Genomic DNA, 27,357 nt, shown 5'->3' with positions numbered 1-27,357 from the left:
AGTGACAAAGGACCTTATAGTAGTAGTAGACTTTTTTTCGTTAAACTTTCATGTTTCACATCTATCCTTCCCACATCTATGAAATCCAGCAGGTCGCTTTAAAGATGACCAGTTTTCCCCCTTATTCTCATCATTTATACTTATTTTCTTTTTATGGTGACTAGGAGCTAGTTTACTTTTAATATTCTGTGCTGTACGAAACGTTACTCTTCTCTGGAATAATGAGATCCCCTATGTAATTATCTAATAATAATAGTTGACTATTCTTTCTTATTATAATCTTAATTTCTGCAGCATGTGAATTATATTGAATTATGAAGTTCAATGTCCTATCTCTTTTGTTATTTTCTCGCTGTCCCTAAATTCTAGGTCTAGCAAGCATGGGTTCTCTTGTCATTCCCTGTACTTCTTTATAAGCTTTATCTACCACCTCTCGAGGGTAGCCCTGTTCTACGAAGGACATGTATAATCTCTGTGCTTGTCTCTCAAAACCCAACTCTGATGAACAATTTCGTTTCATGCAGATAAATTGGCCTTCCGGAATATTATCACGCCATTTCCTCAAATGGTTACTTTGATAATTTAGAAATTTGTGCTGATCCACCTCCTTAACATAGGTCTCAGTGACCAATGTATTGTTTTCTACGGAGAGAGCTATATCCAAATACGTGATATTTTCAAAATTATAACTACTGGTGAGAGTGAGTCCATATTGATTATTATTCAAACTACTTAAAAAAGGTGTTAAAGGTGCTTTATTGTGGTTCCAAACAAAAAAACAAATCATCTATAAAATGACAATAGAGAACCAGGCCCACCCCGAGATCGCTCCCCCACACATGTTCGTCCTCAAAACTTCCCATGTATAGTTTTGCGAAACTCGGGCGAACCTGGTTCCCATCGCTGTCCCCCGTGTCTGTAAATAATTACGTGAATCAAATACAGAGTAATTATGGTGTAATATAAATTTGATGGATTTCAGTATAAAGTCACGGAGATCAATGGTTATTGAATTATCTCTTGACAAGTATTGATCAATGACCTGTATACCTTGGTTCTGTGGGATGTTAGAGTATAGTGACTCAACGTCACAAGTGACCATACAGTAACCCTCTTTCCATCTTAAACCATTAATCAGATTTAGAAAATGTGTTGTGTCTTTTATATAAGACTTAAGTGATTTCACGTGACCTTGAAGAAATGAATCAACATAATGTGACAAATTATTAGTTAGTGAACCTCTCATGAACTTCTGACATGAATTATTCATTGTCTATGTGATACAAGTCTTATAGGTTCTCTCTCTATATATATCTATATATATTATATATTTTATATACATTTCATTTTGGAATCATCGATTTCTCAATGATTGTCTCTATTTTATTATTAATATTAGATGGATTTTATCAGCGGTATAGAAAATTACTATGATGATGTATAATTTAATTAAGTCAAATAACTGTCTCATTTCAAATAGTGGAGAAACGCCAATTGATATATAAGGACGGGAGATGTGAACAGGAAATATAACTATGACAACCGTCTAAAACAAAGGTGGAACGCATGACTGGAATGCACAGATTGCTCATGCGCTAGTTACGGAAACAGGAAGGGGAGTTGGCGCCTGTTCTCCATTAAATTCAGAGCCAATGTAAGACACGATCATTCATTCTCTGAGGAAGCCGCCGAGCTATACAGAGGCGGAGAAACGCGTAAGAGGAGTGCTATCCTCTGCTGGGAACATTTCAATCTTAACAGCTCTACAGCGTGAGGACCGGTATCGAGCAAAAGGAGTGAGATGTCACCCTGTACAATTACCATCTAGGTCTGAAGACACGCACAGTTGCTGTAAACCCAGCGTGGCCACTGCTTAGTATATCATCTTGCCTTAAGCTGTAAAAGCAGATAGAGTGGATATATTCATTGCATAAAAGGAATTCTGCACTAACATGCTTTGCATTAACAAGCTTCTTGCTTTGAACTTTTAAGCTTTCTAAAAGCTGACTGAATCTTTATGCTTTGAACTTTTCCACCATTCCAAGCCTGTTGTTATGGGCGTGATGAATTGCTACTAATCCATAGTGCACTAATTAAGCGTAGTAAACTCCGGAGTGGCTACATGAAATTTAAAGATGTTTGTAATTATTAGACACCGGCCGTGTGATACATGTTTGTTATGTATTGTTTATTAAAGTGTGTGTGTGTGTGTGTGTGTGTGTGTGTGTGTGTGTGTGTGTGTGTGTGTGTGTGTGTGTGTGGAGTGTCTGTGCACAGAATAAATCTGCAACTCGGGTTTTACAGAACTATGGCAGTTTGGTCTGGTTCTGTTACCTCAGGGCCCCCCTCAGGAGGTTTCCATAAACATGCTCTTGCACATATTATGCAATATGACACAGATACCGACTCTGACACGGCAGACGGTGATGGGGATGTGCTTAGGGGGGCCACATCTCTTGCTAAGGGGGTGCAGTTGATGATAGAGGCTATAAGGGATGTGTTGAATATTGCAGATACAACACCGAAGCAGGTTGAGGAGGCTTACTTCACTGACGATAAGAAAGCCTCGCTAACCTTCCCTGCGTCCAAAGAATGAAATGCTATATTTGAGAAAGCATGGGAAAACCTGGAGAAATTATTCCAGATCCCTAGAGGGGTTCTGGTTGCTTTTCAGTTTCCTGAGGAGGATAGGAAAAAATGGGAAAACCCACCCATAGTGGACGCGTCTGTATCCAGGTTCTACCGCCTTAAAGTAGCCGGCTGATCGCAAAATTGATACTATGCTCAAATCCATATAGACGGCTTCAGGGGCGATACTACGGCCTACTACTGCATGTGCATGGATTTCCAAAGCTATAGTAAAGTGGTCAGGCACGTTACTTGAGGATTTGGAAACTATGGATAAAAGTGACATAGAATTGTTTTTACGTAACATTCAGGATTCTGCAGGATTTATGGTGGAATCCATGAAGGACCTGGGTGCATTGGCTGCAGGGATTTCTTTCATGTCTGTCTCAGCTCGTCGAGAACTGTGGCTGCGCCAGTGGTCTGCCGACGCGGAATCCAGGAGAGGTGTGGAGACCCTACCCTACACAGGTCAGGCTCTCTTTGGTGAAGCGTTGCATGCATGGATCTCCACGGCTACAACGGGTAAGTCACCTTTTCTTCCCTCAGCTGCACCTGCTGCGAGGAAACCTTTTCCTTCAGCGGCATCACAGTCCTTTCGTGTTAATGAAACAAGAAAGGCCAAACCGTCCAACACCTTCTTTAGAGGAGGTCGGCCAAAATCCAAGAAACCTGCTGCTGCAGGTTCCCAGGAACAGAAACCTGCTTCTGGTACACCAAAGTCCTCAGCATGACGGTGGACAGCGCAGCCTGGAGGTAGGGCTGGTGGGGGGTGAGACTCAGACATTTCAGTCACGTCTGGGTGTCGTCCGGCCTGGATCCCTGGGTACTAGATATTGTGTCCCAGGGGTACCGGCTGGAATTTCAAGATCTCCCTCCTCACAGGTTCTTCAAATTAGGCTTGCCAGCTTTGCCGGCAGACAGGACTACCCTTCAGGGAGCCATCCAGAAGCTGGTGTAGGCACAGGTTATTGTACCAGTTCCTCCCCAGATGCAAAACAAAGGTTACTATTCGAACCTTTTCGTGGTACCGAAACCGGATGTTTCGGTCAGGCCCATTCTGAACTTAAAATCACTAAACCCCTTTCTGAGAGAGTTCAAGTTCAAAATGGAGTCTCTGAGGGCAGTGATATCAGGTCTGCAGGAGGAGGAATTCCTGGTATCCCTGGATATCAAGGATGCATACCTCCACATTCTGATTTGGCTGCCGCATCAAGCTTATCTTCGATTCGCACTGTTGGACTGTCATTTCAGTTCCAGGCCCTGCCGTTTCTCCACAGCACCGAGGGTTTTCACCAAGGTGATGGCGGAAATTATGTTTCTCCTCCGCAGACGGGGTGAACATAATTTCATATCTGGATGATCTGCTGATAAAAGCATCTTCTATGGAGAAGCTTTTACGGTCCATAGCTCTCACGACCCTGATTCTCAGGGAACATGGTTGGATCCTGAATCTTCCAAAATCACATTTGGAACCCACCAGGAGGTTGTCCTTTCTGGGAATGATCCTCGACACGGAAGTGCAGAGGGTGTTTCTTCCAGAGGAAAAAGCGTTGGTGATACAAACAATGGTACGGGATGTCCTGAAGCCAACCCGGGTGTCGGTTCATCAGTGCATTCGCCTTCTGGGGAAGATGGTGGCCTCTTACGAGGCTCTGCAATACGGGATGTCCTGTAGCCAACCCGGGTGTCGGTTCATCAGTGCATTCGCCTTCTGGGGAAGATGGTGGCCTCTTACGAGGCTCTGCAGTACGGGAGGTTTCACGCTCGGTCCTTCCAACTGGATCTTCTGGACAAGTGGTCGGGATCCCATCTACACATGCACCAGAGAATACGTCTGTCACCAAAGGCCAGGATTTCAACTACCACACCTTCTGGAGGGCCGCAGGTTCGGGAATCAGGACTGGATCCTTCTAACCACGGATGCAAGTCTCCAAGGCTGGGGCGCAGTCACTCAAGTGGAAACCTTCCAAGGAAGGTGGTCAAGTCTGGAAGCCGGCCTGCCGATAAACATTCTGGAACTAAGAGCCCTCTACAACGGTCTTCTCCAATGCACATCTTCTGAGAAATCGGGCCATTCAAGTGCAGTCGGACAATGTAACGACGGTGACTTACATAAACCGACAGGGTGGAACGAAGAGCAGAGCTGCAATGTCAGAGGTAACAAGAATCATCCTCTTGACTGAAAAACACGCGTTGGCGCTGTCAGCGATCTTCATTCCGGCAGTAGACAATTGGGAAGCGGACTTCCTCAGCAGACATGATTTCCACGCAGGGGACTGGGGTCTCCATCCAGAGGTGTTCAAGGAGGTAATGGATCCTTGGGGCGTACCCCAGATCGACATGATGGCCTCTCGTCTCAACAAGAAGCTTCGGCGGTATTGTTCCAGGTCGAGGGACCTGCAAGCAGTGGCGGTGAACGCTCTAGTGACTCCGTGGGTGTTCCAGTCGGTGTATGTGTTTCCTCCACTTCCACTCATTCCAAGCGTTCTCAAACTCAGGGAGAACAAGAGTTCATGCAGTCCTCATTGCTCTGGACTGGCCAAGAAGGGCTTGGTACGTGGATCTTCTGGATCTACTGCTAGAAGAGCCTAGGCCTCTTCCGGAGGATCTGCTGCAGCAGGGGCCGTTCGCCTATCAAGACTCACGGCTACATTTGACGGCATGGAGGTTGAACGCCAGATACTAGCTCGGAAGGGCATTCCGAACATGGTTATTCCTACCCTTGTACAGGCTAGGAAAGGAGTAACGTCGAAACATTATCATTGTATTTGGAAAAAATATGTATCTTGGTGTGAGTCCAAGAAGTTTCCTGCAGTGGAGTTTCAACTGGGACGTTTTCTCCTCTTACTGCAAGCAGGTGTGGATATGGGCCTGAGGTTAGGATCCATAAAGGTCCAAATATCGGCCATATCCATTTTCTTCCAGAAACAGTTGGCTGCCTTCCCTGAGGTTCAGACTTTTTTGAAGGGAGTTCTGCATATCCAACCTCCCTTTGTACGGCGCCTTGGGATCTTAATGTGGTGTTGCAGTTCCTCCAATTGTACTGGTTTGAGCCTCTACAGGAGGTTGAGTTCAAGTTTCTCACGTGGAAGGCTGTCACTTTGTTGGCCTTAGCTTCTGCTAGACGTGTGTCGGAGTTGGGGCTTTGTCATGTAAAAGCCCGTACTTGATCTTCCATGAAGACAGAGCTAAGCTTCGGACACATCGGCAGTTTCTTCCGAAGGTTGTGTCGGCTTTTTTTATATCAACCAACCTATTGTGGTGCCAGTTGCGACTGACTCATCAATTTCACCAAAGTCCTTAGATGTTGTAAGGGCTCTAAAAATTTATGTGAGGAGGACTGCTTGTCACAGAAAATCGGACTCTGTCCTGTATGATCCCAAGAAAATTGGGTGTCCTGCTTCTAAGCAGACAATCTCTCGCTGAATCAGGTTCACTATCCAGCATGCGTATTCTACGGGAGGCTTGCCATGTCTTACGTCTGTTAAGGCCCACTCTACTCGTAAGGTAGGTTCTTCCTGGGTGGCTGCCCGGGGTGTCTAGGCCTTACAACTCTGCCGAGCAGCTACTTGGTCTGGGTCGAACACGTTCACAAAGTTCTACAAGTTCGATACTTTGGCCTCTGAGGACCTTCAGTTTGGTCAATTGGTTTTGCAGGAGCCTCCGCGCTCTCCCTCCCGTTCTGGGAGTTTTGATACATCCCCATGGTACTAATGTAGACCCCAGCATCCTCTAGGACGTAAGGGAAAATAGAATTTTAATTACCTACCGGTAAATCCTTTTCTCGTAGTCCGTAGAGGATGCTAGGCGCCCGCCCAGTGCTTCGTTATCCTGCAGTGGTTATTTAGTTCAGTACTGCTTAGTTCTAGGTTAAGTACTGTTTTGTTACTTGATAAGTAATCTTGTTCAGCCGTTGCTGATGTTTCAAGCTACTTAGCTTGGTTTTGTCTTGTGTGTGAGCTGGTGTGAATCTCGCCACTATCTGCGTAAAATCCTTCTCTTGAAGATGTCCATCTCCTCGGGCATAGTTTCTAGACTGAGTCTGGTAGGAGGGGCATAGAGGGAGGAGCCAGCCCACACTCTCAAACTCTTAAAGTGCCAATGGCTCCTAGTAGACCCGTCTATACCCATGGTACTAATGTGGACCCCAGCATCCTCTACGGACTACGAGAAAAGGATTTACCGGTAGGTAATTTAAAATCCTTACTTATATGTGTGTGTGTGTGTGTGTGTGTGTGTGTGTGTGTGTGTGTGTGTGTGTGTGTGTGTGTGTGTGTGTGTGTGTGTGTGTGTACCGAGAAAGCTAGCAGCGCCACAGATGCAGTATCCAGAATAAAAACACTAGTGCCTGGACAATCGTAAAAATATGTTTAAAAATTACTTAGAACCTGCCTATAAAGCACTCCCTGCGGGTTCGCAGGGCGTCAGCTGTTTACCTCAGGTATATTAAGGTGCTGGTATAAGCACCTACAGATAAAATTTGTAAAGAAGGGGTGAGGTATTTAGAGCGACCAATGGTGCTTAAAAAATTGTAGTGGGGCAAGGCAGTTATAAAAAATATTATACAAATTTATTATATTATACAGCACTAAACAGAGCTTAGATAAAAACTAGGCAAAAAGGAGTACATGCAATTAAACATTAAAGAATAATCCTAAAAAATGCACACAGAGAGGAAAAAAACATTTTTAGAAGGATATAGGACATAAAATATGCCAAGATAAAAATAAAAGGGAAAAAAAATATTTATTTATTTTTAAATTATTATTTTTTTTTTTTAAAGACCAATTAAAAAAGAGGAGTATAAATATCTTAACTTGTGGTAAGTGAGGTAGGATCAAGGCAGCACCCAACGCGTTTCGTCCTATCTGGACTTCATCAAGGGGTGAAGTCCAGATAGGACGAAACGCGTTGGGTGCTGCCTTGATCCTACCTCACTTACCATAAGTTAAGATATTTATACTCCTCTTTTTTAATTTGTTTAAAAAAAAAAATTTAATTTAAAAAAAAATAAATATTTTTTTTTCCCTTTTATTTTTATCTTGGCATATTTTATGTCCTATATCCTTCTAAAAAAAATGTTCCTCTCTGCATTTTTTAGGATTATTCTTTAATGTTTTAATTGCATGTACACCTTTTTGCCTAGTTTTTATCCAAGCTCTGTTTAGTGCTGTATAATATAATAAATTTGTATAATATTTTTTATAACTGCCTTGTCCCACTACAATTTTTTAAGCACCATTGGTCGCTCTAAATACCTCACCCCTTCTTTAGATATATATATATATATATATATATATACATGTGTGTGTGTGTGTGTATATATATATATATATATATATATATAAACAGAAAATTCAGCACTCACCATAGCAAGCTCACTTATCCTCACAACATCAATAAATAAATGATGGGGGTTTAGTTAGTGAATTAGCCAATGCACAGAAGCCTGCAAACCGATCGCCAAGGTACCCCACCTTCATGCAGTTCCTACACTATCACAGAGTCTCAAAAATTAAAACCTGGCAACTGTATCACACATAATATAACTGCAAATATATATTTATATATCTGTATCAAAACAATAAAATATAGAAATGCCAGTGGTTTTTAAATAGATATTATATTTAATAAAACACTCCTTCAAGACAGTATAAAACAAACAAAAACATTAATTGTATAACATCAATAAAGCTGTATACTTAATTGGTTTATCGAGATGTGTGATTCATTTGTTACTTTATAATAGATTCCTCAATACTTTGTTGCCACAATAAGCTCTGACCCTCAGAGAAATGCAGTGGCTTCTATTGTAACGAATACATGAGTTCAATTTGCTTTATCATTTATAATAGTAACAATCCGGCTGGTGGCTGGCTTCCAAATGGAGATTGCAATATTAAAGACTTAAATGTTCTGTAATCACTGGATCAGTCTGTGTTAATACTCACACTATCGACCATTCTACTTCCTGTCTATAGGTCAATTCGTCCCCATCCTTGATAAGGCTGATGACAGTGGTGTTGTCTGCGAATGTGATTATCTTTACTGATTGCGCCTCTGAGATGCAGTCATTTGTGTACAGGGAGAAGAGCAGGGGTGAGAGGACACAGCCCAGAGGGGCCCCTGTACTAATGGACTGCGCTTGAGAGGTGAATTCCCCCGCTTTCACCACCTATGTCCTATCTGTCAGAAAGTCTCCTATCCAGGAACAGGTAGCTTCTGGGACCCCTAGGCGAAGTAATATGGGGTGGAGGATGCTGGGGACGTTTGTATTGAAGTCCGAGCAGAAATCGACAAACAGGACCCTCGTGTAGGTACCAGGAATGTCTAGGTGCTGTAGCATGTAGTGCAGGCCCAGGGTGACTGAATCCTCGACACACTGATTTGATTGATAGGCGAACTATAGGGGGGCCAGTCACAGTTTTCAGGTGATTCAAAACCAGACACTCAAACTTGTTCATGACCACAGACGTCAGTGCTATTGGCCTGTAGTCGTTCAGGTTCGTGATAGAAGGTTTCCTGGGGACCAGGACGATAGTGGACCTTTTGAGGAAGGAAGGGACTGTCTGTAGCTCCAGCGATTTGTTGACGATCTTGGTGAATATTGGGGCGAGACAACCCGCACATGCACTCAGGGCAGATGGTGACACTCCGTCAGGACCCGGAGCTTTCCTGGGTTTGGCCCTTTTGAACAGTGCCTCCTCCTCTTCTTGGGCAACTTGCTGTGCCTGGAATTGGCCGTCGGTGTTTGGGGTATCGTAGAGGTGATTGGGTCGCATGGGACTTTTTGCGAACCTGCAATAAAAGTGGTTCAGCTCGTCTGCTAGGTCTTGGTGCATGGTGGTGGACGTCGATGTTTTCTTGTAGTTGGTTATGGGTTGCATTCCTTTACATACAGATACGGGGTCATTGGTGGAGAGATCATTTGTCAACTTGTCCAAGAACCGTTTTTTTGCTAGCCTGATATTTTAGTCAGAGAGATCCTAGTTCGGTTGTATAGTGCTCTGTCACCGCAGCTATAGGCCTCCTCTTTAGCCCGACGAAGTTGCCTGAGCTGGGCATTGAACCAGGGCTTGTTGTTGTAATTGCACTAAGTCTTGGTATGTACACACATATCCTCACAGCTGATGTAGGATGTGACAGCGTCTGTCAGGTCGGTTGCCGAGGCTTCGTAGACCCCCTATTCCGTGTAGTCGAAGCAGGCCTGGAGCTTCATCTTAGCCTCGTTGTTCCATTTCTGTGTGTTTCTCTCCATTGTGGAAGCTCAGCAGAAATGCAAGCAAAGGTTGGCAGTGGCTCATCTGGGTATGGCTTCTGGCCCATATGTGGCCGCACCTACAGCCTCCGCCATCTCTATCTCATTCTTTTCCTATGATTCTTGTACCAATGCTCCAGACTCTAGTAGGCTCTAAAGTAATTTGCTGGCTCCTCACAGTTTAGGGATGCTGGGAACTATAGTTTGTATCATGAGTCAGTGTGACATGTCCGTCAAGTTCTGTTCACCCTGCACATCTTGTCAATCAACTTCTTGGACCTGCCCTTGCCACTCTGGTATGCGATGGGTCCAGGAGTTTCATATAATAAGTAGCTGTTGTATAATTTTCTCAGTTCAGTGTTCCATCATCAGACACAGTTCTGTCTTTTTTTGATTATTTTTTTTCCAAAATCTATTTTACAGGGTTCATGTTGCACTATGTATCTGTTAAAGTGAGTTTTTTACTGTTTCCATTCATCTGGGAGACCATAGAAAAACAATAAGCCCTGGGGTATACATATTTCACATGTTCCCCTGCTATGCTATAAACACCTCTGATGCCAGTTTTTGGGTGGCCTTTTTCTTTATCTAGATCATGGATGTGTATGCTTTATTTTGCTGCAGGAGTGGACTCAGATGACAGTAATAGTTTGTTCTTTCCAATCCATGTAACTAATTCTGACTCTGGATTTAAATGGGTCTCTAGGTCCATTCAACAATACAGATACTGCACAGGCTCTGAGCGTCCACAGTATCTTTGTCTTTTTCTCCTGTGTGCAGTTTCATTATCTGCATTTACCCTTGTAAAATAAAACAGCTGATTTCAAATCTTTCTAATAAAAAAAAAAAAAGTCAGACCAGATTCTCCTAGTGTAGAAAGCAGCGGCTTTTTCATCACAAGTATCTCATGTTATTGTGATTTAATTGATCTAGCCACTACGGGTCCACATGCCCTGTCCATCTCTGACAGGGCAGGGCGACTGGTGAGGAGTTGGTCAGTGTCAGGTGTAGGGAGGCCAATCCCGGGCCGTTTTTCAATCTCGGGATTGAAAAACGCTCAATCCCGGGATTGCAGTACGGATCAGTTAAGAAGGGTGTAGGGAGCAGCGCTGGAGGGTAGGTAGCAGTGCGGGAGGGTGTAGGTAGCATCGCGGAAGGGAGGGAGGGTGTTGGTAGCAGTGCGGGAGGGTGTAGGTAGCAGTGCGGGAGGGTGTAGGTAGCTGGGCGGGAGGATGTAGATAGCGGTGCGGGAGGGTGTAGGTAGCTGGGCGGGAGGATGTAGGTAGCGGTGCGGGAGGGTGTAGGTAGCTGGGCAGGACGATGTTGGTAGCGGTGCGGGAGGGTGTAGTTAGCGGTGCGGGAGGGTGTAGGTAGCGGGGAGGGTTGGTAGCGGCACGGGTGGGAGGCTGTTAGCACTGCACGGAGGGAGGGTGGATGTAAGTAATATCACTTACTATTAGGTGGGCGGCAGCCATGGACACACTGAACGCGGCGGCATTTCAAATGAAGCGCCAGCCAACCAGAGCTGGCGGACCGGCAGCCAATCAGGGAAGCGGCCGCAGCAGTCGCTCCTGATTGGCTGCTGCGGCAGGTTCCCTGATTGGCTGCCGGTCCGCCAGCTCTGATTGGCTGGCGGCCGGCGCCACATTTGAAGTGCCGCTACGTTCAGTGTTTGTCTATGGCTGCCGCCCGCCTAATTGTAAGTAGTATTACTTACACACCCTCCCTCCCGCACATGCGCAGTGTAATCCCGTGAATCCCGGGATTGGATGCTCCAATCCCGGGATTCAAATCCCGGCATTTTCTCTATCGTCCTAAGTGGATGCTGGGGTTCCTGAAAGGACCATGGGGAATAGCGGCTCCGCAGGAGACAGGGCACAAAAGTAAAGCTTTTACAGGTCAGGTGGTGTGTACTGGCTCCTCCCCCTATGACCCTCCTCCAGACTCCAGTTAGATTTTTGTGCCCGGCCGAGAAGGGTGCAATTCTAGGTGGCTCTCATAAAGAGCTGCTTAGAGAGTTTAGCTTAGGTTTTTTTATTTTACAGTGATTCCTGCTGGCAACAGGATCACTGCAACGAGGGACAGAGGGGAGAAGAAGTGAACTCACCTGCGTGCAGGATGGATTGGCTTCTTGGCTACTGGACATGAAGCTCCAGAGGGACGATCACAGGTACAGCCTGGATGGTCACCGGAGCCACGCCGCCGGCCCCCTCACAGATGCTGAAGCAAGAAGAGGTCCAGAATCGGCGGCTGAAGACTCCTGCAGTCTTCTTAAGGTAGCGCACAGCACTGCAGCTGTGCGCCATTTTCCTCTCAGCACACTTCACACGGCAGTCACTGAGGGTGCAGGGCGCTGGGAGGGGGGCGCCCTGGGAGGCAAATGAAAACCTTTAAAAAGGCTAAAAATACCTCACATATAGCCCCAGAGGCTATATGGAGATATTTACCCCTGCCTAAATGTACTAAATAGCGGGAGACGAGCCCGCCGGAAAAGGGGCGGGGCCTATCTCCTCAGCACACGGCGCCATTTTCTGTCACAGCTCCGCTGGTCAGGAAGGCTCCCAGGTCTCTCCCCTGCACTGCACTACAGAAACAGGGTATAACAGAGAGGGGGGGCAAAATAAATGGCAAGATATCAATATAAAAGCAGCTATAAGGGAGCACTTAATCATAAGGCTATCCCTGTCATATATAGCGCTTTTTGGTGTGTGTTGGCAGACTCTCCCTCTGTCTCCCCAAAGGGCTAGTGGGTCCTGTCTTCGTATAGAGCATTCCCTGTGTGTCTGCTGTGTGTCGGTACGTGTGTGTCGACATGTATGAGGACGTTATTGGTGTGGAGGCGGAGCAATTGCCAAATATGAGGATGTCACCTCCTAGGGGGTCGACACCAGAATGGATGCCTTTATTTGTGGAATTACGGGATAGCGTCAACTCGCTTAAGCAGTCGTTTGCCGACATGAGGCGGCCGGACACTCAATTAGTGCCTGTCCAGGCGCCTCAAACACCGTCAGGGGGCTGTAAAACGCCCCTTGCCTCAGTCGGTCGACACAGACCCAGACACAGGCACTGATTCCGGTGGTAATGGTGACGAATCAACCGTATTTTCCAGTAGGGCCACACGTTATATGATTTTGGCAATAAAGGAGATGTTACATTTAGCTGATACTACAGGTACCACTAAACAGGGTATTATGTGGGGTGTGAAAAAACTACCAGTAGTTTTTACCGAATCAGAAGAATTAAATGACGTGTGTGATGAAGCGTGGGGTGCCCCGATAAAAAACTGCTAATTTCAAAGAAGTTATTGGCTTTATACCCTTTCCCGCCAGAGGTTAGGGAGCGCTGGGAAACACCTCCTAGGGTGGACAAAGCGCTAACACGCTTATCAAAACAAGTGGCGTTACCCTCTCCTGAGACGGCCGCACTTAAAGATCCATCAGATAGGAGGATGGAAAATATCCAAAAAGGTATATACACACATGCAGGTGTTATACTACGACCAGCTATTGCGACTGCCTGGATGTGCAGTGCTGGGGTAGTTTGGTCAGAGTCCCTGATCGAAAATATTGATACCCTGGACGGGGACAATATTTTACTGTCGTTAGAACAAATAAAGGATGCATTTCTTTATATGCGTGATGCACAGAGAGATATCTGCACACTGGCATCACGGGTAAGTGCTATGTCCATTTCGGCCAGAAGAGCTTTATGGACACGACAGTGGACAGGCGATGCGTAGAGGAGTTATTTGGGGTCGGTCTATCGGCTTTGGTGGCCACGGCTACGGCCGGGAAATCCACCTTTCTACCTCAAGTCACTCCCCAACAGAAAAAGGCACCGACTTTTCAACAGCAGCCTTTTCGTTCCTTTAAAAATAAGAGAGCAAAGGGCTATTCATATCTGCCACGAGGCAGAGGACGAGGGAAGAGACAGCAACAGGCAGCTCCTTCCCAGGAACAGAAGCCCTCCCCGGCTTCTACAAAAGCCTCAGCATGACGCTGGGGCTTCGCAAGCGGACTTGGGGGCGGTAGGCGGTCGTCTCAAAAATTACAGCGCGCAGTGGGCTCACTCGCAGGTAAATCCCTGGATCCTGCAGATAATATCTCAGGGGTACAGGTTGAAATTAGAGACAGAGCCACCTCGCCGTTTCCTGAAGTCGGCTTTACCAACGTCCCCCTCAGAAAGGGAGACGGTTTTGGAAGCCATTCACAAGCTGTATTCTCAGCAGGTGATAGTCAAGGTACCTCTTCTACAACAAGGGAAGGGGTATTATTCCACTCTTTTTGTGGTACCGAAGCCGGATGGCTCGGTAAGGCCTATTCTAAATCTGAAGTCCTTGAACCTGTACATAAAGAAGTTCAAGTTCAAGATGGAGTCACTCAGAGCAGTGATAGCGAACCTGGAAGAAGGGGACTTTATGGTATCCTTGGACATCAAGGATGCGTATCTCCACGTTCCAATTACCCCTCACACCAGGGGTACCTCAGGTTCGTTGTACAAAACTGTCACTATCAGTTTCAGACGCTGCCGTTTGGTTTGTCCACGGCACCTCGGGTCTTTACAAAGGTAATGGCCGAGATAATATTTCTTCTTCGAAGAAAAGGCGTATTAATTATCCCATACTTGGACGATCTCCTAATAAGGACAAGGTCCAGAGAACAGCTAGAGATGGGTTTAGCACTATCTCAAGAGGTGCTAAAGCAGCACGGATGGATTCTGAATATTCCAAAATCCCAATTAATGCCGACAACTCGTCTGCTGTTCCTGGGGATGATTCTGGACACAGTTCAGAAAAAGGTTTTTCTTCCCGAAGAAAAAGCCAAGGAGTTATCTGACCTGGTCAGGAACCTCCTAAAACCAGGAAAGGTGTCTGTACATCAATGCACAAGAGTCCTGGGAAAAAATGGTAGCTTCTTACGAAGCAATCCCTTTCGGCAGATTCCATGCAAAGGGATCTGTTGGACAAATGGTCAGGGTCGCATCTTCAGATGCACCTGCGGATAACCCTGTCGCTGAGGACAAGGGTATCCCTTCTGTGGTGGTTGCAGGAGGCTCATCTATTGGAGGGCCGCAGATTCGGCATGCAGGATTGGATCCTGGTGACCACGGATGCCAGCCTGAGAGGCTGGGGATCAGTCACACAGGGAAGAAATTTCCAGGGAGTGTGGTCGAGCCTGAAAAAGTCTCTTCACATAAGCATTCTGGAACTAAGAGCAATCTACAATGCTCTAAGCCAGGCGGAACCTCTGCTTCAAGGAAGACCGGTGTTGATCCAGTCGGACAACATCACGGCAGTCGCCCATGTAAACAGACAGGGCGGCACAAGAAACAGAATGGCAGAAGCTGCCAGGATCCTTCGCTGGGCGGAGAATCACGTGATAGCACTGTCAGCAGTATTCATCCCGGGCGTGGACAACTGGGAAGCAGACTTCCTCAGCAGACACGACCTTCACCCGGGAGAGTGGGTACTTCATCCAGAAGTTTTCCACATGCTATTAAACCGTTGGGTAAAACCAATGGTGGACATGATGGCGTCTCGCCTCAACAAGACACTGGACAGTTATTGCGCCAGGTCAAGAGATCCGCAGGCAATAGCTGTGGACGCGTTGGTAACACCTTGGGTGTACCAGTCCGTATATGTGTTTCCTCCTCTGCCTCTCATACCAAAGGTATTGAGGATTATACGGCAAAGAGGAGTAAGACTAGTGGCTCCGGATTGGCCAAGAAGGACTTGGTACCCGGAACTTCAAGAGATGGTCACGGACGATCCGTGGCCTCTACTTCTGAGAAGGGACCTGCTTCAGCAGGGTCCTTGTCTTTTTCAAGACTTACCGCGGCTGCGTTTGACGGCATGGCGTTTGAATGCCAGATCCTAAAAGGAAAAGGCATTCCAGAAGAAGTCATTCCTACCTTGATAAAGGCAAGGAAGGAAGTCACCGCGAAGCATTATCGCCGTATTTGGCGAAAATATGTTGCGTGGTGCGAGCAGCGGAGTGCTCCGATGGAGGAATTTCAACTGGGTCGTTTTCCTACATTTCCTGCAATCAGGATTGTCTATGGGTCTCAAATTGGGATCTATTAAGGTTCAAATTTCGGCCCTATCAATATTCTTCCAAAAAGAATTGGCCTCAGTCCCTGAGGTCCAGATTTTTATCAAAGGAGTACTGCATATACAGCCTCCTGTGGTGCCTAAGGTGGCACCGTGGGATCTAAATGTAGTTTTAGATTTCCTCAAATCCAATTGGTTTGAACCACTAAAGAATGTGGATTTGAAATATCTCACATGGAAAGTGACTATGTTACTGGCCCTGGCTTCGGCCGGGAGAGTATCTGAACTGGCGGCTTTGTTTTATAAAAGCCCTTATTTAATTTTCCATTCGACATAGGGCAGAGCTGCGGACGCGTCCGCATTTTCTCCCTAAGGTGGTATCAGGGTTTCACCTGAACCAGCCTATTGTAGTGCCTGCGGCTACAGACGACTTGAAGGACTCCAAGTTGTTGGACGTTGTCAGAGCCTTAAAAATATACATTTAAAGGACGGCTGGAGTCAGAAAATCTGACTCGCTGTTTATACTGTATGCACCCAACAAGTTGGGTGCACCTGCTTCTAAGCAGTCGATTGCTCGTTGGATTTGTAACAAAATTCAACTTGTACATTCTGTGGCAGGCCTGCCACAGCCTAAATCTGTTAAGGCCCATTCCGCAAGGAAGGTGGGCTCATCTTGGGCGGCTGCCCGAGGGGTCTCGGCATTACAACTCTGCCGAGCAGCTACGTGGTCAGGGGAGAACACGTTTGTAAATTTTTACAAATTTGATACCCTGGCAATGGAGGACCTGGAGTTCTCTCATTCGGTGCTGCAGAGTCATCCGCACTCTCCCGCCCGTTTGGGAGCTTTGGTATAATCCCCATGGTCCTTTCAGGAACCCCAGCATCCACTTAGGACGATAGAGAAAATAAGAATTTACTTACCGATAATTCTATTTCTCGGAGTCCGTAGTGGATGCTGGGCGCCCATCCCAAGTGCGGATTATCTGCAATACTTGTACATAGTTATTGTTAACTAATTCGGGTTATTGTTTAGGAAGCCATCTTTCAGAGGCTCCTCTGTTATCATACTGTTAACTGGGTTTAGATCACAAGTTGTACGGTGTGATTGGTGTGGCTGGTATGAGTCTTACCCGGGATTCAAAATCCTCCCTTATTGTGTACGCTCGTCCGGGCACAGTACCTAACTGGAGTCTGGAGGAGGGTCATAGGGGGAGGAGCCAGTACACACCACCTGACCTGTAAAAGCTTTACTTTTGTGCCCTGTCTCCTGCGGAGCCGCTATTCCCCATGGTCCTTTCAGGAACCCCAGCATCCACTACGGACTCCGAGAAATAGAATTATCGGTAAGTAAATTCTTATTTTTGGGCCCAAATCCCGGGATCACGCCGATCCCGGGATTGGCCTCCCTAGTCAGGTGGTGTATTGAGGACAGACACAGTGCCCTTAAGTTCTTGTTCATAGGCTCATACACATGGACAATATCGAAGATGAATTTTTGACAAAACAGTAAATCCTTTTCTGAGATCAGTGAAATCTAAAATCATGGATCTAATTTCTGCCCTGTTACATGGGAAATATGTAGCAGCGTCTCTCACAGGTTGTACACCATCAGCACCAGCCACCCCTGTCTGGTGCAACGTTTGTTACGTTCCATCTGGCTTGTTTTGTGGAGTATAAGAAATAATACACAACAACAGCAACCATGTATCATATACACCTGGGGACATCCCAACGTCTGCCCATCTACATCTTCCCTCTCCCCTTCTTCATCCAGGGGAGTATCTGGTGATCTGGATGGGTATTTATGGCTTGTAAGTATACGGCTGCTGCTCATGCAACCCAACCCGAATAGCCGTTACAAAAATGCTTATATAAACTATAAACTTCTGTACCAGAATTTGTACATCCCCCTAAATCTTCTAGTACACAGTCCAGTGCCAGCAATGTCTCTCTCAAATTATTTGTAATATATTCTCAAAGTAATGTCTCAAACAGCGCTATTAATAATGGCCTATTTAATCGCCCAGTGACATCCAAATGTCATTAGCCAAGCCCAACGTGTTTTGTCACCCCCCCCCATGTCACCTGTTCATATAGAATGACGCAACGCATTGGCCGTGGCTAATGAGATGACGTATATATACATCATTGGGCGGTTCTAGCAACCACGACAGAATGTGGATACAGGAAGGTTGCTGTTTAGGCACTGGCATCATCTTAAATGCATTTCATTTTACAAGTTTAAAAGTCTAACATTTTGAAAGTAGAAAAAATAAAATTTTAGTGCAATCAAAGGTATGGCATTTATATGCTCACATTTATTTCCACAGTTTCCTTCTCACAATATTGACATCCAAAATCTTTTTTCTCTGACGTCCTAAGTGGATGCTGGGGACTCCGTCAGGACCATGGGGATTAGCGGCTCCGCAGGAGACAGGGCACAAAAGTAAAAGCTTTAGGATCAGGTGGTGTGCACTGGCTCCTCCCCCCATGACCCTCCTCCAAGCCTCAGTTAGATTTTTGTGCCCGGCCGAGAAGGGTGCAATCTAGGTGGCTCTCCTAAAGAGCTGCTTAGAGTAAAAGTTTTGTTAGGTTTTTTATTTTCAGTGAGTCCTGCTGGCAACAGGCTCACTGCATCGAGGGACTTAGGGGAGAGAAGTGAACTCACCTGCGTGCAGGATGGATTGGCTTCTTAGGCTACTGGACACCATTAGCTCCAGAGGGAGTCGGAACACAGGTCTCACCCTGGGGTTCGTCCCGGAGCCGCGCCGCCGACCCCCTTGCAGATGCCGAAAAGTGAAGAGGTCCAGAACCCGGCGGCAGAAGACTTTTCAGTCTTCATAAGGTAGCGCACAGCACTGCAGCTGTGCGCCATTGTTGTCAGCACACTTCATAGCAGCGGTCACTGAGGGTGCAGGGCGCTGGGGGGGGCGCCCTGGGCAGCAATGATAGTACCTTATTCTGGCTAAAAATACATCACATATAGCCCCTGGGGGCTATATGGATGTATTTAACCCCTGCCACGGGAGAAGAAGCCCGCCGAAAAGGGGGCGGGGCCTATTCTCCTCAGCACACAGCGCCATTTTCCCTCACAGAAATGCTGGTGGGAAGGCTCCCAGGCTCTCCCCTGCACTGCACTACAGAAACAGGGTTAAAACAGAGAGGGGGGGCACTTATTTGGCGATATGACTATATATATTAAAATGCTATAAGGGAAAAACACTTATATAAAGGTTGTCCCTGTATAATTATAGCGTTTTTGGTGTGTGCTGGCAAACTCTCCCTCTGTCTCCCCAAAGGGCTAGTGGGGTCCTGTCCTCTATCAGAGCATTCCCTGTGTGTGTGCTGTGTGTCGGTACGTGTGTGTCGACATGTATGAGGACGATGTTGGTGAGGAGGCGGAGCAATTGCCTGTAATGGTGATGTCACTCTCTAGGGAGTCGACACCGGAATGGATGGCTTATTCAAGGAATTACGTGATAATGTCAACAGAGACGGCCGGCAAACAAAATAGTACCTGTCCAGGCGTCTCAAACACAGTCAGGGGCTTTAAAACGCCCATTTACCTCAGTCGGTCGACACAGACACGGACACTGATTTCAGTGTCGACGGTGAAGAAACAAACGTATTTTCCTTTAGGGCCACACGTTACTTGTTAAGGGCAATGAAGGAGGTGTTACATAATTCTGATACTACAAGTACCACAAAAAAGGGTATTATGTGGGGTGTGAAAAAACTACCTGTAGTTTTTCCTGAATCAGATAAATTAAATGAAGTGTGTGATGATGCGTGGGTTTCCCCCGATAGAAAATTATTGGCGGTATACCCTTTCCCGCCAGAAGTTAGGGCGCGTTGGGAAACACCCCTTAGGGTGGATAAGGCGCTCACACGCTTATCAAAACAAGTGGCGGTACCGTCTCCAGATAGGGCCGTCCTCAAGGAGCCAACTGATAGGAGGCTGGAAAATATCCTAAGAAGTATATACACACATACTGGTGTTATACTGCGACCAGCGATCGCCTCAGCCTGGATGTGCAGAGCTGGGGTGGCTTGGTCGGATTGCCTGACTAAAAATATTGATACCCTTGACAGGGACAGTATTTTATTGACTATAGAGCATTTAAAGGATGCATTTCTATATATACGAGATGCACAGAGGGATATTTGCACTCTGGCATCAAGAGTAAGTGCGATGTCCATATCTGCCAGAAGATGTTTATGGACACGACAGTGGTCAGGTGATGCAGATTCCAAACGGCACAAAGAAGTATTGCCGTATAAAGGGGAGGAGTTATTTGGGGTCGGTCCATCGGACCTGGTGGCCACGGCAACTGCTGGAAAATCCACCGTTTTTACCCTAAGTCACATCTCTGCAGAAAAAGACACCGTCTTTTCAGCCTCAGTCCTTTCGTCCCCATAAGAGTCATATCTGCCCAGGGATAGAGGAAAGGGAAGAAGACTGCAGCAGGCAGCCCATTCCCAGGAACAGAAGCCTCCACCGCTTCTGCCAAGTTTCTCAGCATGACGCTGGGGCCGTACAGGACCCCTGGATCCTACAAGTAGGATCCCAGGGGTACAGATTGGAAAGTCGAGACGTTTCCCCCTCGCAGGTTCCTGAAGTCTGCTTTACCAACGTCTCCCTCCGACAGGGAGGCAGTATTGGAAACAATTCACAAGCTGTATTCCCAGCAGGTGATAATCAAAGTACCCCTCCTACAACAAGGAAAGGGGTATTATTCCACACTATGTTGTGGTACTGAAGCCAGAAGGCTCGGTGAGACCTATTCTAAATCTGAAATATTTGAACACTTACAAAGGTTCAAATCAAGATGGAGTCACTCAGAGCAGTGATAGCGAACCAGGAAGAAGGGGACTATAGGGTGTCCCGGGACATCAGGGATACTTACCTCCATGTCCCAATTTGCCCTTCTCACCAAGGGTACCTCAGGTTCGTGGTACAGAACTGTCACTATCAGTTTCAGACGCTGCCGTTTGGATTGTCCACGGCACCCCGGGTCTTTACCAAGGTAATGGCTGAAATGATGATTCTTCTTCAAAGAAAATGGACGACCTCCTGATAAGAGCAAGGTCCAGAGAACAGTTGGAGGTCGGAGTAGCACTATCTCAAGTAGTTCTACGACAGCACGGGTGGATTCTAAATATTCCAAAACCGCAGTTGTTTCCGACGACACATCGGCTGTTCCTAGGGATGATTCTGGACACAGTCCAGAAAAGGGTGTTTCTCCCGGAGAAGAAAGCCAGGGAGTTATCCGAGCTAGTCAGGAACCTCCTAAAACCAGGAAAAGTGTCAGTGCATCATTGCACAAGGGTCCTGGGAAAAATGGTGGCTTCTTACGAAGCGATTCCATTCGGCAGTTTTCACGCAAGAACTTTTCAGTGGGATCTGCTGGAAAAATGGTCCGGATCGCATCTTCAGATGCATCAGCGGATAACCCTGTCTCCAAGGACAAGGGTGTTTCTTCTGCGGTGGCTGCAAAGTACTCATCTACTAATGGGCCGCAGATTCGGCATTCAGGAAGGGTCCTGGTGACCAGGGATGCCAGCCTGAGAGGCTGGGGAGCAGTCACACAGGGAAAAAATTTCCAGGGAGTGTGATCAAGTCTGGAGAATTCTCTCCACATAAATATACTGGAGCTAAGGGCAAGTTACAATGCTCTAAGCTTAGCAAGACCTCTGCTTCAAGGTCAGCCGGTATTGATCCAGTGGGACAACATCACGGCAGTCGCCCACGTAAACAGACAGGGCGGCACAAGAAGCAGAAGGGCAATAGCAGAAACTGCAAGGATTTTTCGCTGGGCGGAAAATCAGGTGATAGCACTGTCAGCAGTGTTCATTCCGACGCCCGGGAGAGTGGGGATTTCATCGGGAAATCTTCCACATGATTGTGAACCATTGGGAAAGACCAAAGGTGGACATGATGGCGTCCCGCCTGAACAAAAAACTGGACAGGTATTGCGCCAGGTCAAGAGACCCTCAGGCAATAGCTGTGGACGCTCTGGTAACACCGTGGGTATACCAGTCAGTGTATGTGTTCCCTCCTCTGCTTCTCATACCCAAGGTACTGAGAATTATAAGACGTAGAGGAGTAAGAACCATACTCGTGGCTCCGGATTGGCCAAGAAGGACTTGGTACCTGGAACTTCAAGAGATGCTCACAGAGGACTCATGGCCTCTGCCGCTAAGAAGGGACTTGCTTCAGCAAGTACCATGTCTGTTCCAAGACTTACCGCGGCTGCGTTTGACGGCATGGCGGTTGAACGCCGGATCCTAAGGGAAAAAGGCATTCCGGAAGAGGTCATTCCTACCCTGGTCAAAGCCAGGAAGGAGGTGACCGCACAACATTATCACCACATGTGGCGAAAATATGTTGCGTGGTGTGAGGCCAGGAAGGCCCCACGAAGAAATTTCAACTCGGTCGATTCCTGCATTTCCTGCAAACAGGAGTGTCTATGGGCCTCAAATTGGGGTCCATTAAGGTTCAAATTTCGGCCCTGTCGATTTTCTTCCAGAAAGAATTGGCTTCAGTTCCTGAAGTCCAGAAGTTTGTCAAGGGAGTACTGCATATACAACCCCCTTTTGTGCCTCCAGTGGCACTGTGGGATCTCAACGTAGTTCTGGGATTCCTCAAATCACATTGGTTTAAACCGCTCAAATCTGTGGATTTGAAATATCTCACATGGAAAGTGACCATGCTGTTATCCGTGGCCTCGGCCAGGCGAGTGTCAGAATTGGCGGCTTTGTCTCACAAAAGCCCATATCTGATTGTCCATTCGGACAGGGCAGAGCTGCGGACTCGTCCCCAGTTTCTCCCTAAGGTGGTGTCAGTGTTTCACCTGAACCAGCTTATTGTGGTACCTGCGGCTACTAGGGACTTGGAGGACTCCAAGTTGCTAGATGTTGTCAGGGCCCTGAAAATATAGGTTTCCAGGACGGCTGGAGTCAGGAAAACTGACTTGCTGTTATCCTGTAGGCACCCAATAAACTGGGTGCTCTCGCTTCTAAGCAGACGATTGCTAGTTGGATGTGTAGTACAATTCAGCTTGCACATTCTGTGGCAGGCCTGCCACAGCCAAAATATGTAAATGCCCATTCCACAAGGAAGGTGGGCTCATCTTGGGCGGCTGCCCGAGGGGTCTCGGCTTTACAACTTTGCCGAGCAGCTACTTGGTCAGGGGCACACCCTGACTGAGGAGGACCTGGAGTTCTCTCATTCGGTGCTGCAGAGTCATCCGCACTCTCCCGCCCGTTTGGGAGCTTTGGTATAATCCCCATGGTCCTGACGGAGTCCCCAGCATCCACTTAGGACGTCCGAGAAAATAAGAATTTACTTACCGATAATTCTATTTCTCGTAGTCCGTAGTGGATGCTGGGCGCCCATCCCAAGTGCGGATTGTCTGCAATACTTGTACATAGTTATTGTTACAAAAATCGGGTTATTATTGTTGTGAGCCATCTTTTCAGAGGCTCCGCTGTTATCATGCTGTTAACTGGGTTCAGATCACAGGTTGTACAGTGTGATTGGTGTGGCTGGTATGAGTCTTACCCGGGATTCAAAATCCTTCCTTATTGTGTACGCTCGTCCGGGCACAGTATCCTAACTGAGGCTTGGAGGAGGGTCATGGGGGGAGGAGCCAGTGCACACCACCTGATCCTAAAGCTTTTACTTTTGTGCCCTGTCTCCTGCGGAGCCGCTAATCCCCATGGTCCTGACGGAGTCCCCAGCATCCACTACGGACTACGAGAAATAGAATTATCGGTAAGTAAATTCTTATTTTATTGATGTCTGATACATTCGGGAAGCTGACTTCATCTGAGATTTTCAACAGGCAGCGTAACTGCAGCATGGGACATGTGGTCAGCTTATAAAGGTTTTTTGGGGATTATGCTACTAAGATTTTTTTTCTTTTACCTCAGATGCCAGGATTGGTTCTCCTACTTCCAGAACTTTCTTTCATGACTGGTATCCCTGAGAAAATGAAACAAGATTTTAAAGCAATGAAGGTAACTCTGTAGTCACATTATCTGGTGGTAACTGATGTGATGTTTAAATGGCATAGCCCTTTATGTGGTTTGTTGTAGGGTTTTTAGTGATACGTGTCTCCACACTCCTATTTCAGATAGTAGTCACTCGCATACACTCTCAGTGTACCTGGAGTCACCTAGCTCACATGTAAATAGTAACAGGGTGTCCTTCTATACTTATACACATAGGGAAATATATCTTACTTTCTCTTACGTCCTAGAGGATGCTGGGGACTCCGTAAGGACCATGGGGATAGACGGGCTCCGCAGGAGACATGGGCACTTTAAGAAAGACTTTAGATCTGGGTGTGCACTGGCTCCTCCCTCTATGCCCCTCCTCCAGACCTCAGTTTACTACTGTGCCCAGAGGAGATAGGGTGCATTTCAGGGAGCTCTCCTGAGTTTCCTTTCAGAAAGTATATTTGTTAGGTTTTTTATGTTCAGGGAGCACTACTGGCAACAGACTCCCTGCATCGAGGGACTGAGGGGAGAGAAGCAGACCTACTTCTGTGAGTTTCAAGGCTCTGCTTCTTAGGCTACTGGACACCATTAGCTCCAGAGGGAGTCAGAACACAGGTCTCACCCTGGAGTTCGTCCCGGAGCCGCGCCGCCGTCGTCCCCCTCGCAGAGCCGGAAGATAGAAGCCGGATGAGTATGAGTAGAAAAGACTTCAGAGGCGGCAGAAGACTTCATGATCTTCACTGAGGTAACGCACAGCACTGCAGCTGTGCGTCATTGCTCCCATACACCTCACACACGGCGGTCACTGTAAGGGTGCAGGGCGCAGGGGGGGGCGCCCTGGGCAGCTTGTAAACCTCTTTTCTGGCAAAATAGGATATATACAGCTAACCACTGTATATATAAAGAGCCCCCGCCAGTGTACAGTATATTTGAGCGGGACAGAAGCCCGCCGTCGAGGGGGCGGGGCTTCTCCCTCAGCACTCACCAGCGCCATTTTTTCTCCACAGCACCGCTGAGAGGAAGCTCCCCGGACTCTCCCCTGCTTATACCACGGTAGAAAAGAGGGTTTTAAAGAAGAGGGGGGCGCATAATTCGGCGCAGATAATATATAACAGCGCTACTAGGTAAAACATTAAATTATTGTGTTTTTTTTCCTGGGTCATATAGCGCTGGGGTGTGTGCTAGCATACTCTCTCTCTGTCTCTCCAAAGGGCCTTGTGGGGGAACTGTCTTCAGATAAGAGGGTTCCCTGAGTGTGTGGTGTCGGTACGCGTGTGTCGACATGTCTGAGGTAAAAGGCTCTCCTAAGAAGAAGATGGAGCAAATGTGTGTGTGTGGTGTCTCCGTCGACAACGCCGACACCTGACTGGATATGTGGAATTAAGTGATGAGGAAAATTTATTGCACAAAAGATTAGAGAACAGACAGGGAATCTACCTATGTCTGTCCCTATGTCGCAGGGACCTTCAGAGTCTCAAAACGCCCACTATCCAAAATAATAGACACTGATACCGACACGGAGTCTGACTCCATTGTCGATTACGGTAATGCAAAGTTACAGCCAAAACTGGCAGAAAAGTATTCAATATATGATTATTGTAATAAAAGATGTTTTGCATATCATATCCATTTACACACATACTGGTACACTACTCAGACCGGCGATTGTGTCGGCATGGGTTTATAGAGCTTTAGCAGCGTGGACAAATACCTTATCAGCGGAGATTGACACCCTAGATAAGGATACCATGTTATTGACCCTAGGATATATGTGTGTATGTATATATGTATGTATGTATATATATATATAAATAAAAGATGCTGTCTTATATATAAGACATGCCAAAAGAGACATTGGTCTACTGGGTTCTAGAGTCAACGCTATGTCGATTTCTGCTAGACGTGTCCTGTGGAACATGCAATGGACAGGTGATGCCGACTAAAAGAGGCATATGGAGGTTTTACCTTACAAGGCTGAGGAATTGTGTGGAGAAGGGCTCTCGGACCTGGTCTCCACAGCTATAGCTGGTAATTCTGATCTTTAGCCTTATATTCCCTCACAGCCTAAGAAAGCACGACATTATCAAATGCAGTCCTTTCGGTCGCAGAAAAACAAGAAAGTACGAGGAGCGTCCTTTCTTACCAGAGGTAAGGGCACAGCTAGTTCCCAGGAACAGAAGTCCTCCCCCGCCTCTACTAAATCCACCGCATGACGCTGGGGCTCCGCTAAGGGAGTCCGCCCCAGTGGGAGCACGTCTTCGACTCTTCAGCCACATCTGAATTCACTCGCAGGTGGATCCCTGGGCGATAAATCTCAGGGTTACGAGCTGGAATTCGAAGAGGTGCCTCCTCGCCGGTTTTCCTTATCGGACCAACCGGCTTCTCCCCCAGAAAGGGAAATAATATTAAATACAATTCACACATTGTATCTCCAACAGGTGGTGCTCAAGGTTCCCCTCCTGCAACAAGGAAGGGGATATTACTCAACCTTGGCTGTAGTCCCGAAACCGGACGGTTCGGTCAGACCTATTTTGAAATTAAAATCTCTGAACCTATACTTGAAAAGGTTCAAATTAAAAATGGAATCGCTCAGAGCGATCATCGCCAGCCTGGAAGGGGGAGATTTTATGGTGTATCTAGACATAAAGGCATAAATGTTCCCATTTATCCACCCCATCAGGCGTACCTGAGAATTGCGGTACAGTATTGTCATTACCAATTTCAGGGTAATTGGCGGAAATTATGGTGCTCCTACGCAAGCAAGGAGTCACAATTATCCCATACTTGGACGATCTCCTAATAAGGGCGAGATCAAAAGTGCAGTTGTTGAACAGCGTGTCACTTTCGCTGAAGGTGTCACAGCAACACGGCTGGATTCTCAATATCCTGAAGTCACAGTTGGTTCCTATGACTCGTCTGCCCTTCTTGGGTATGATTCTGGATACGGACCAGAAATGAGTTTACCTTCAGATAGAGAAGGCCCAGGTACTCATGACTCTGGTCAGGAACCTGTTGAAACCAAGACAGGTGTCAGTGCATCACTGCACTCGAGTCCTGGGAAAGATGGTGGCATCCTACGAGGCCATTCCCTTCGGCAGGTTCCATGCGAGGACTTTCCAATGGGACCTACTGGACAAGTGGTCCGGGTCACATCTACAGATTCATCAATTGATCACCCTATCCCCCAGGGCCAGGGTATCTGTCCTGTGGTGGCTGCAGAGTGCTCACCTTCTAGAGGGCCGCAGGTTTGGCATTCAGGACTGGATACTGGTGACCACGGACGCGAGCCTCCGAGGTTGGGGAGCAGTCACACAGGGAAGAAATTGCCAAGCTCTTTGGTCAAGTCAAGAGGCTTGTCTTCACATCAACATCTTGGAACTAAGGGCCATATACAACGCCCTACGTCAAGCGGAGACCT

General features: G+C 46.9%; 1 protein-coding gene across 6 annotated transcripts in view; it reads left to right on the top strand.

Moving 5' to 3' along the window:
- The window catches only part of PIWIL2 (piwi like RNA-mediated gene silencing 2), a 1,076,777-nt gene that overhangs the window by 741,482 nt on the left and 307,938 nt on the right, over nucleotides 1–27,357 (top strand). For all 6 annotated transcript variants that reach the window (XM_063931805.1, XM_063931803.1, XM_063931806.1 and 3 more), the window contains one exon: nucleotides 23,871–23,957. In XM_063931805.1, the coding sequence (XP_063787875.1) occupies nucleotides 23,871–23,957 (87 nt within the window). The remainder of the gene's footprint in view (nucleotides 1–23,870; nucleotides 23,958–27,357) is intronic.

The sequence above is a fragment of the Pseudophryne corroboree genome, chromosome 6 (assembly GCF_028390025.1).
Source record: "Pseudophryne corroboree isolate aPseCor3 chromosome 6, aPseCor3.hap2, whole genome shotgun sequence".
Lineage (NCBI taxonomy): Eukaryota > Metazoa > Chordata > Amphibia > Anura > Myobatrachidae > Pseudophryne > Pseudophryne corroboree.
The sequence above is the reverse complement of the archived record's forward strand: the minus strand, read 5'-3'. Positions and strand labels throughout refer to the sequence as shown.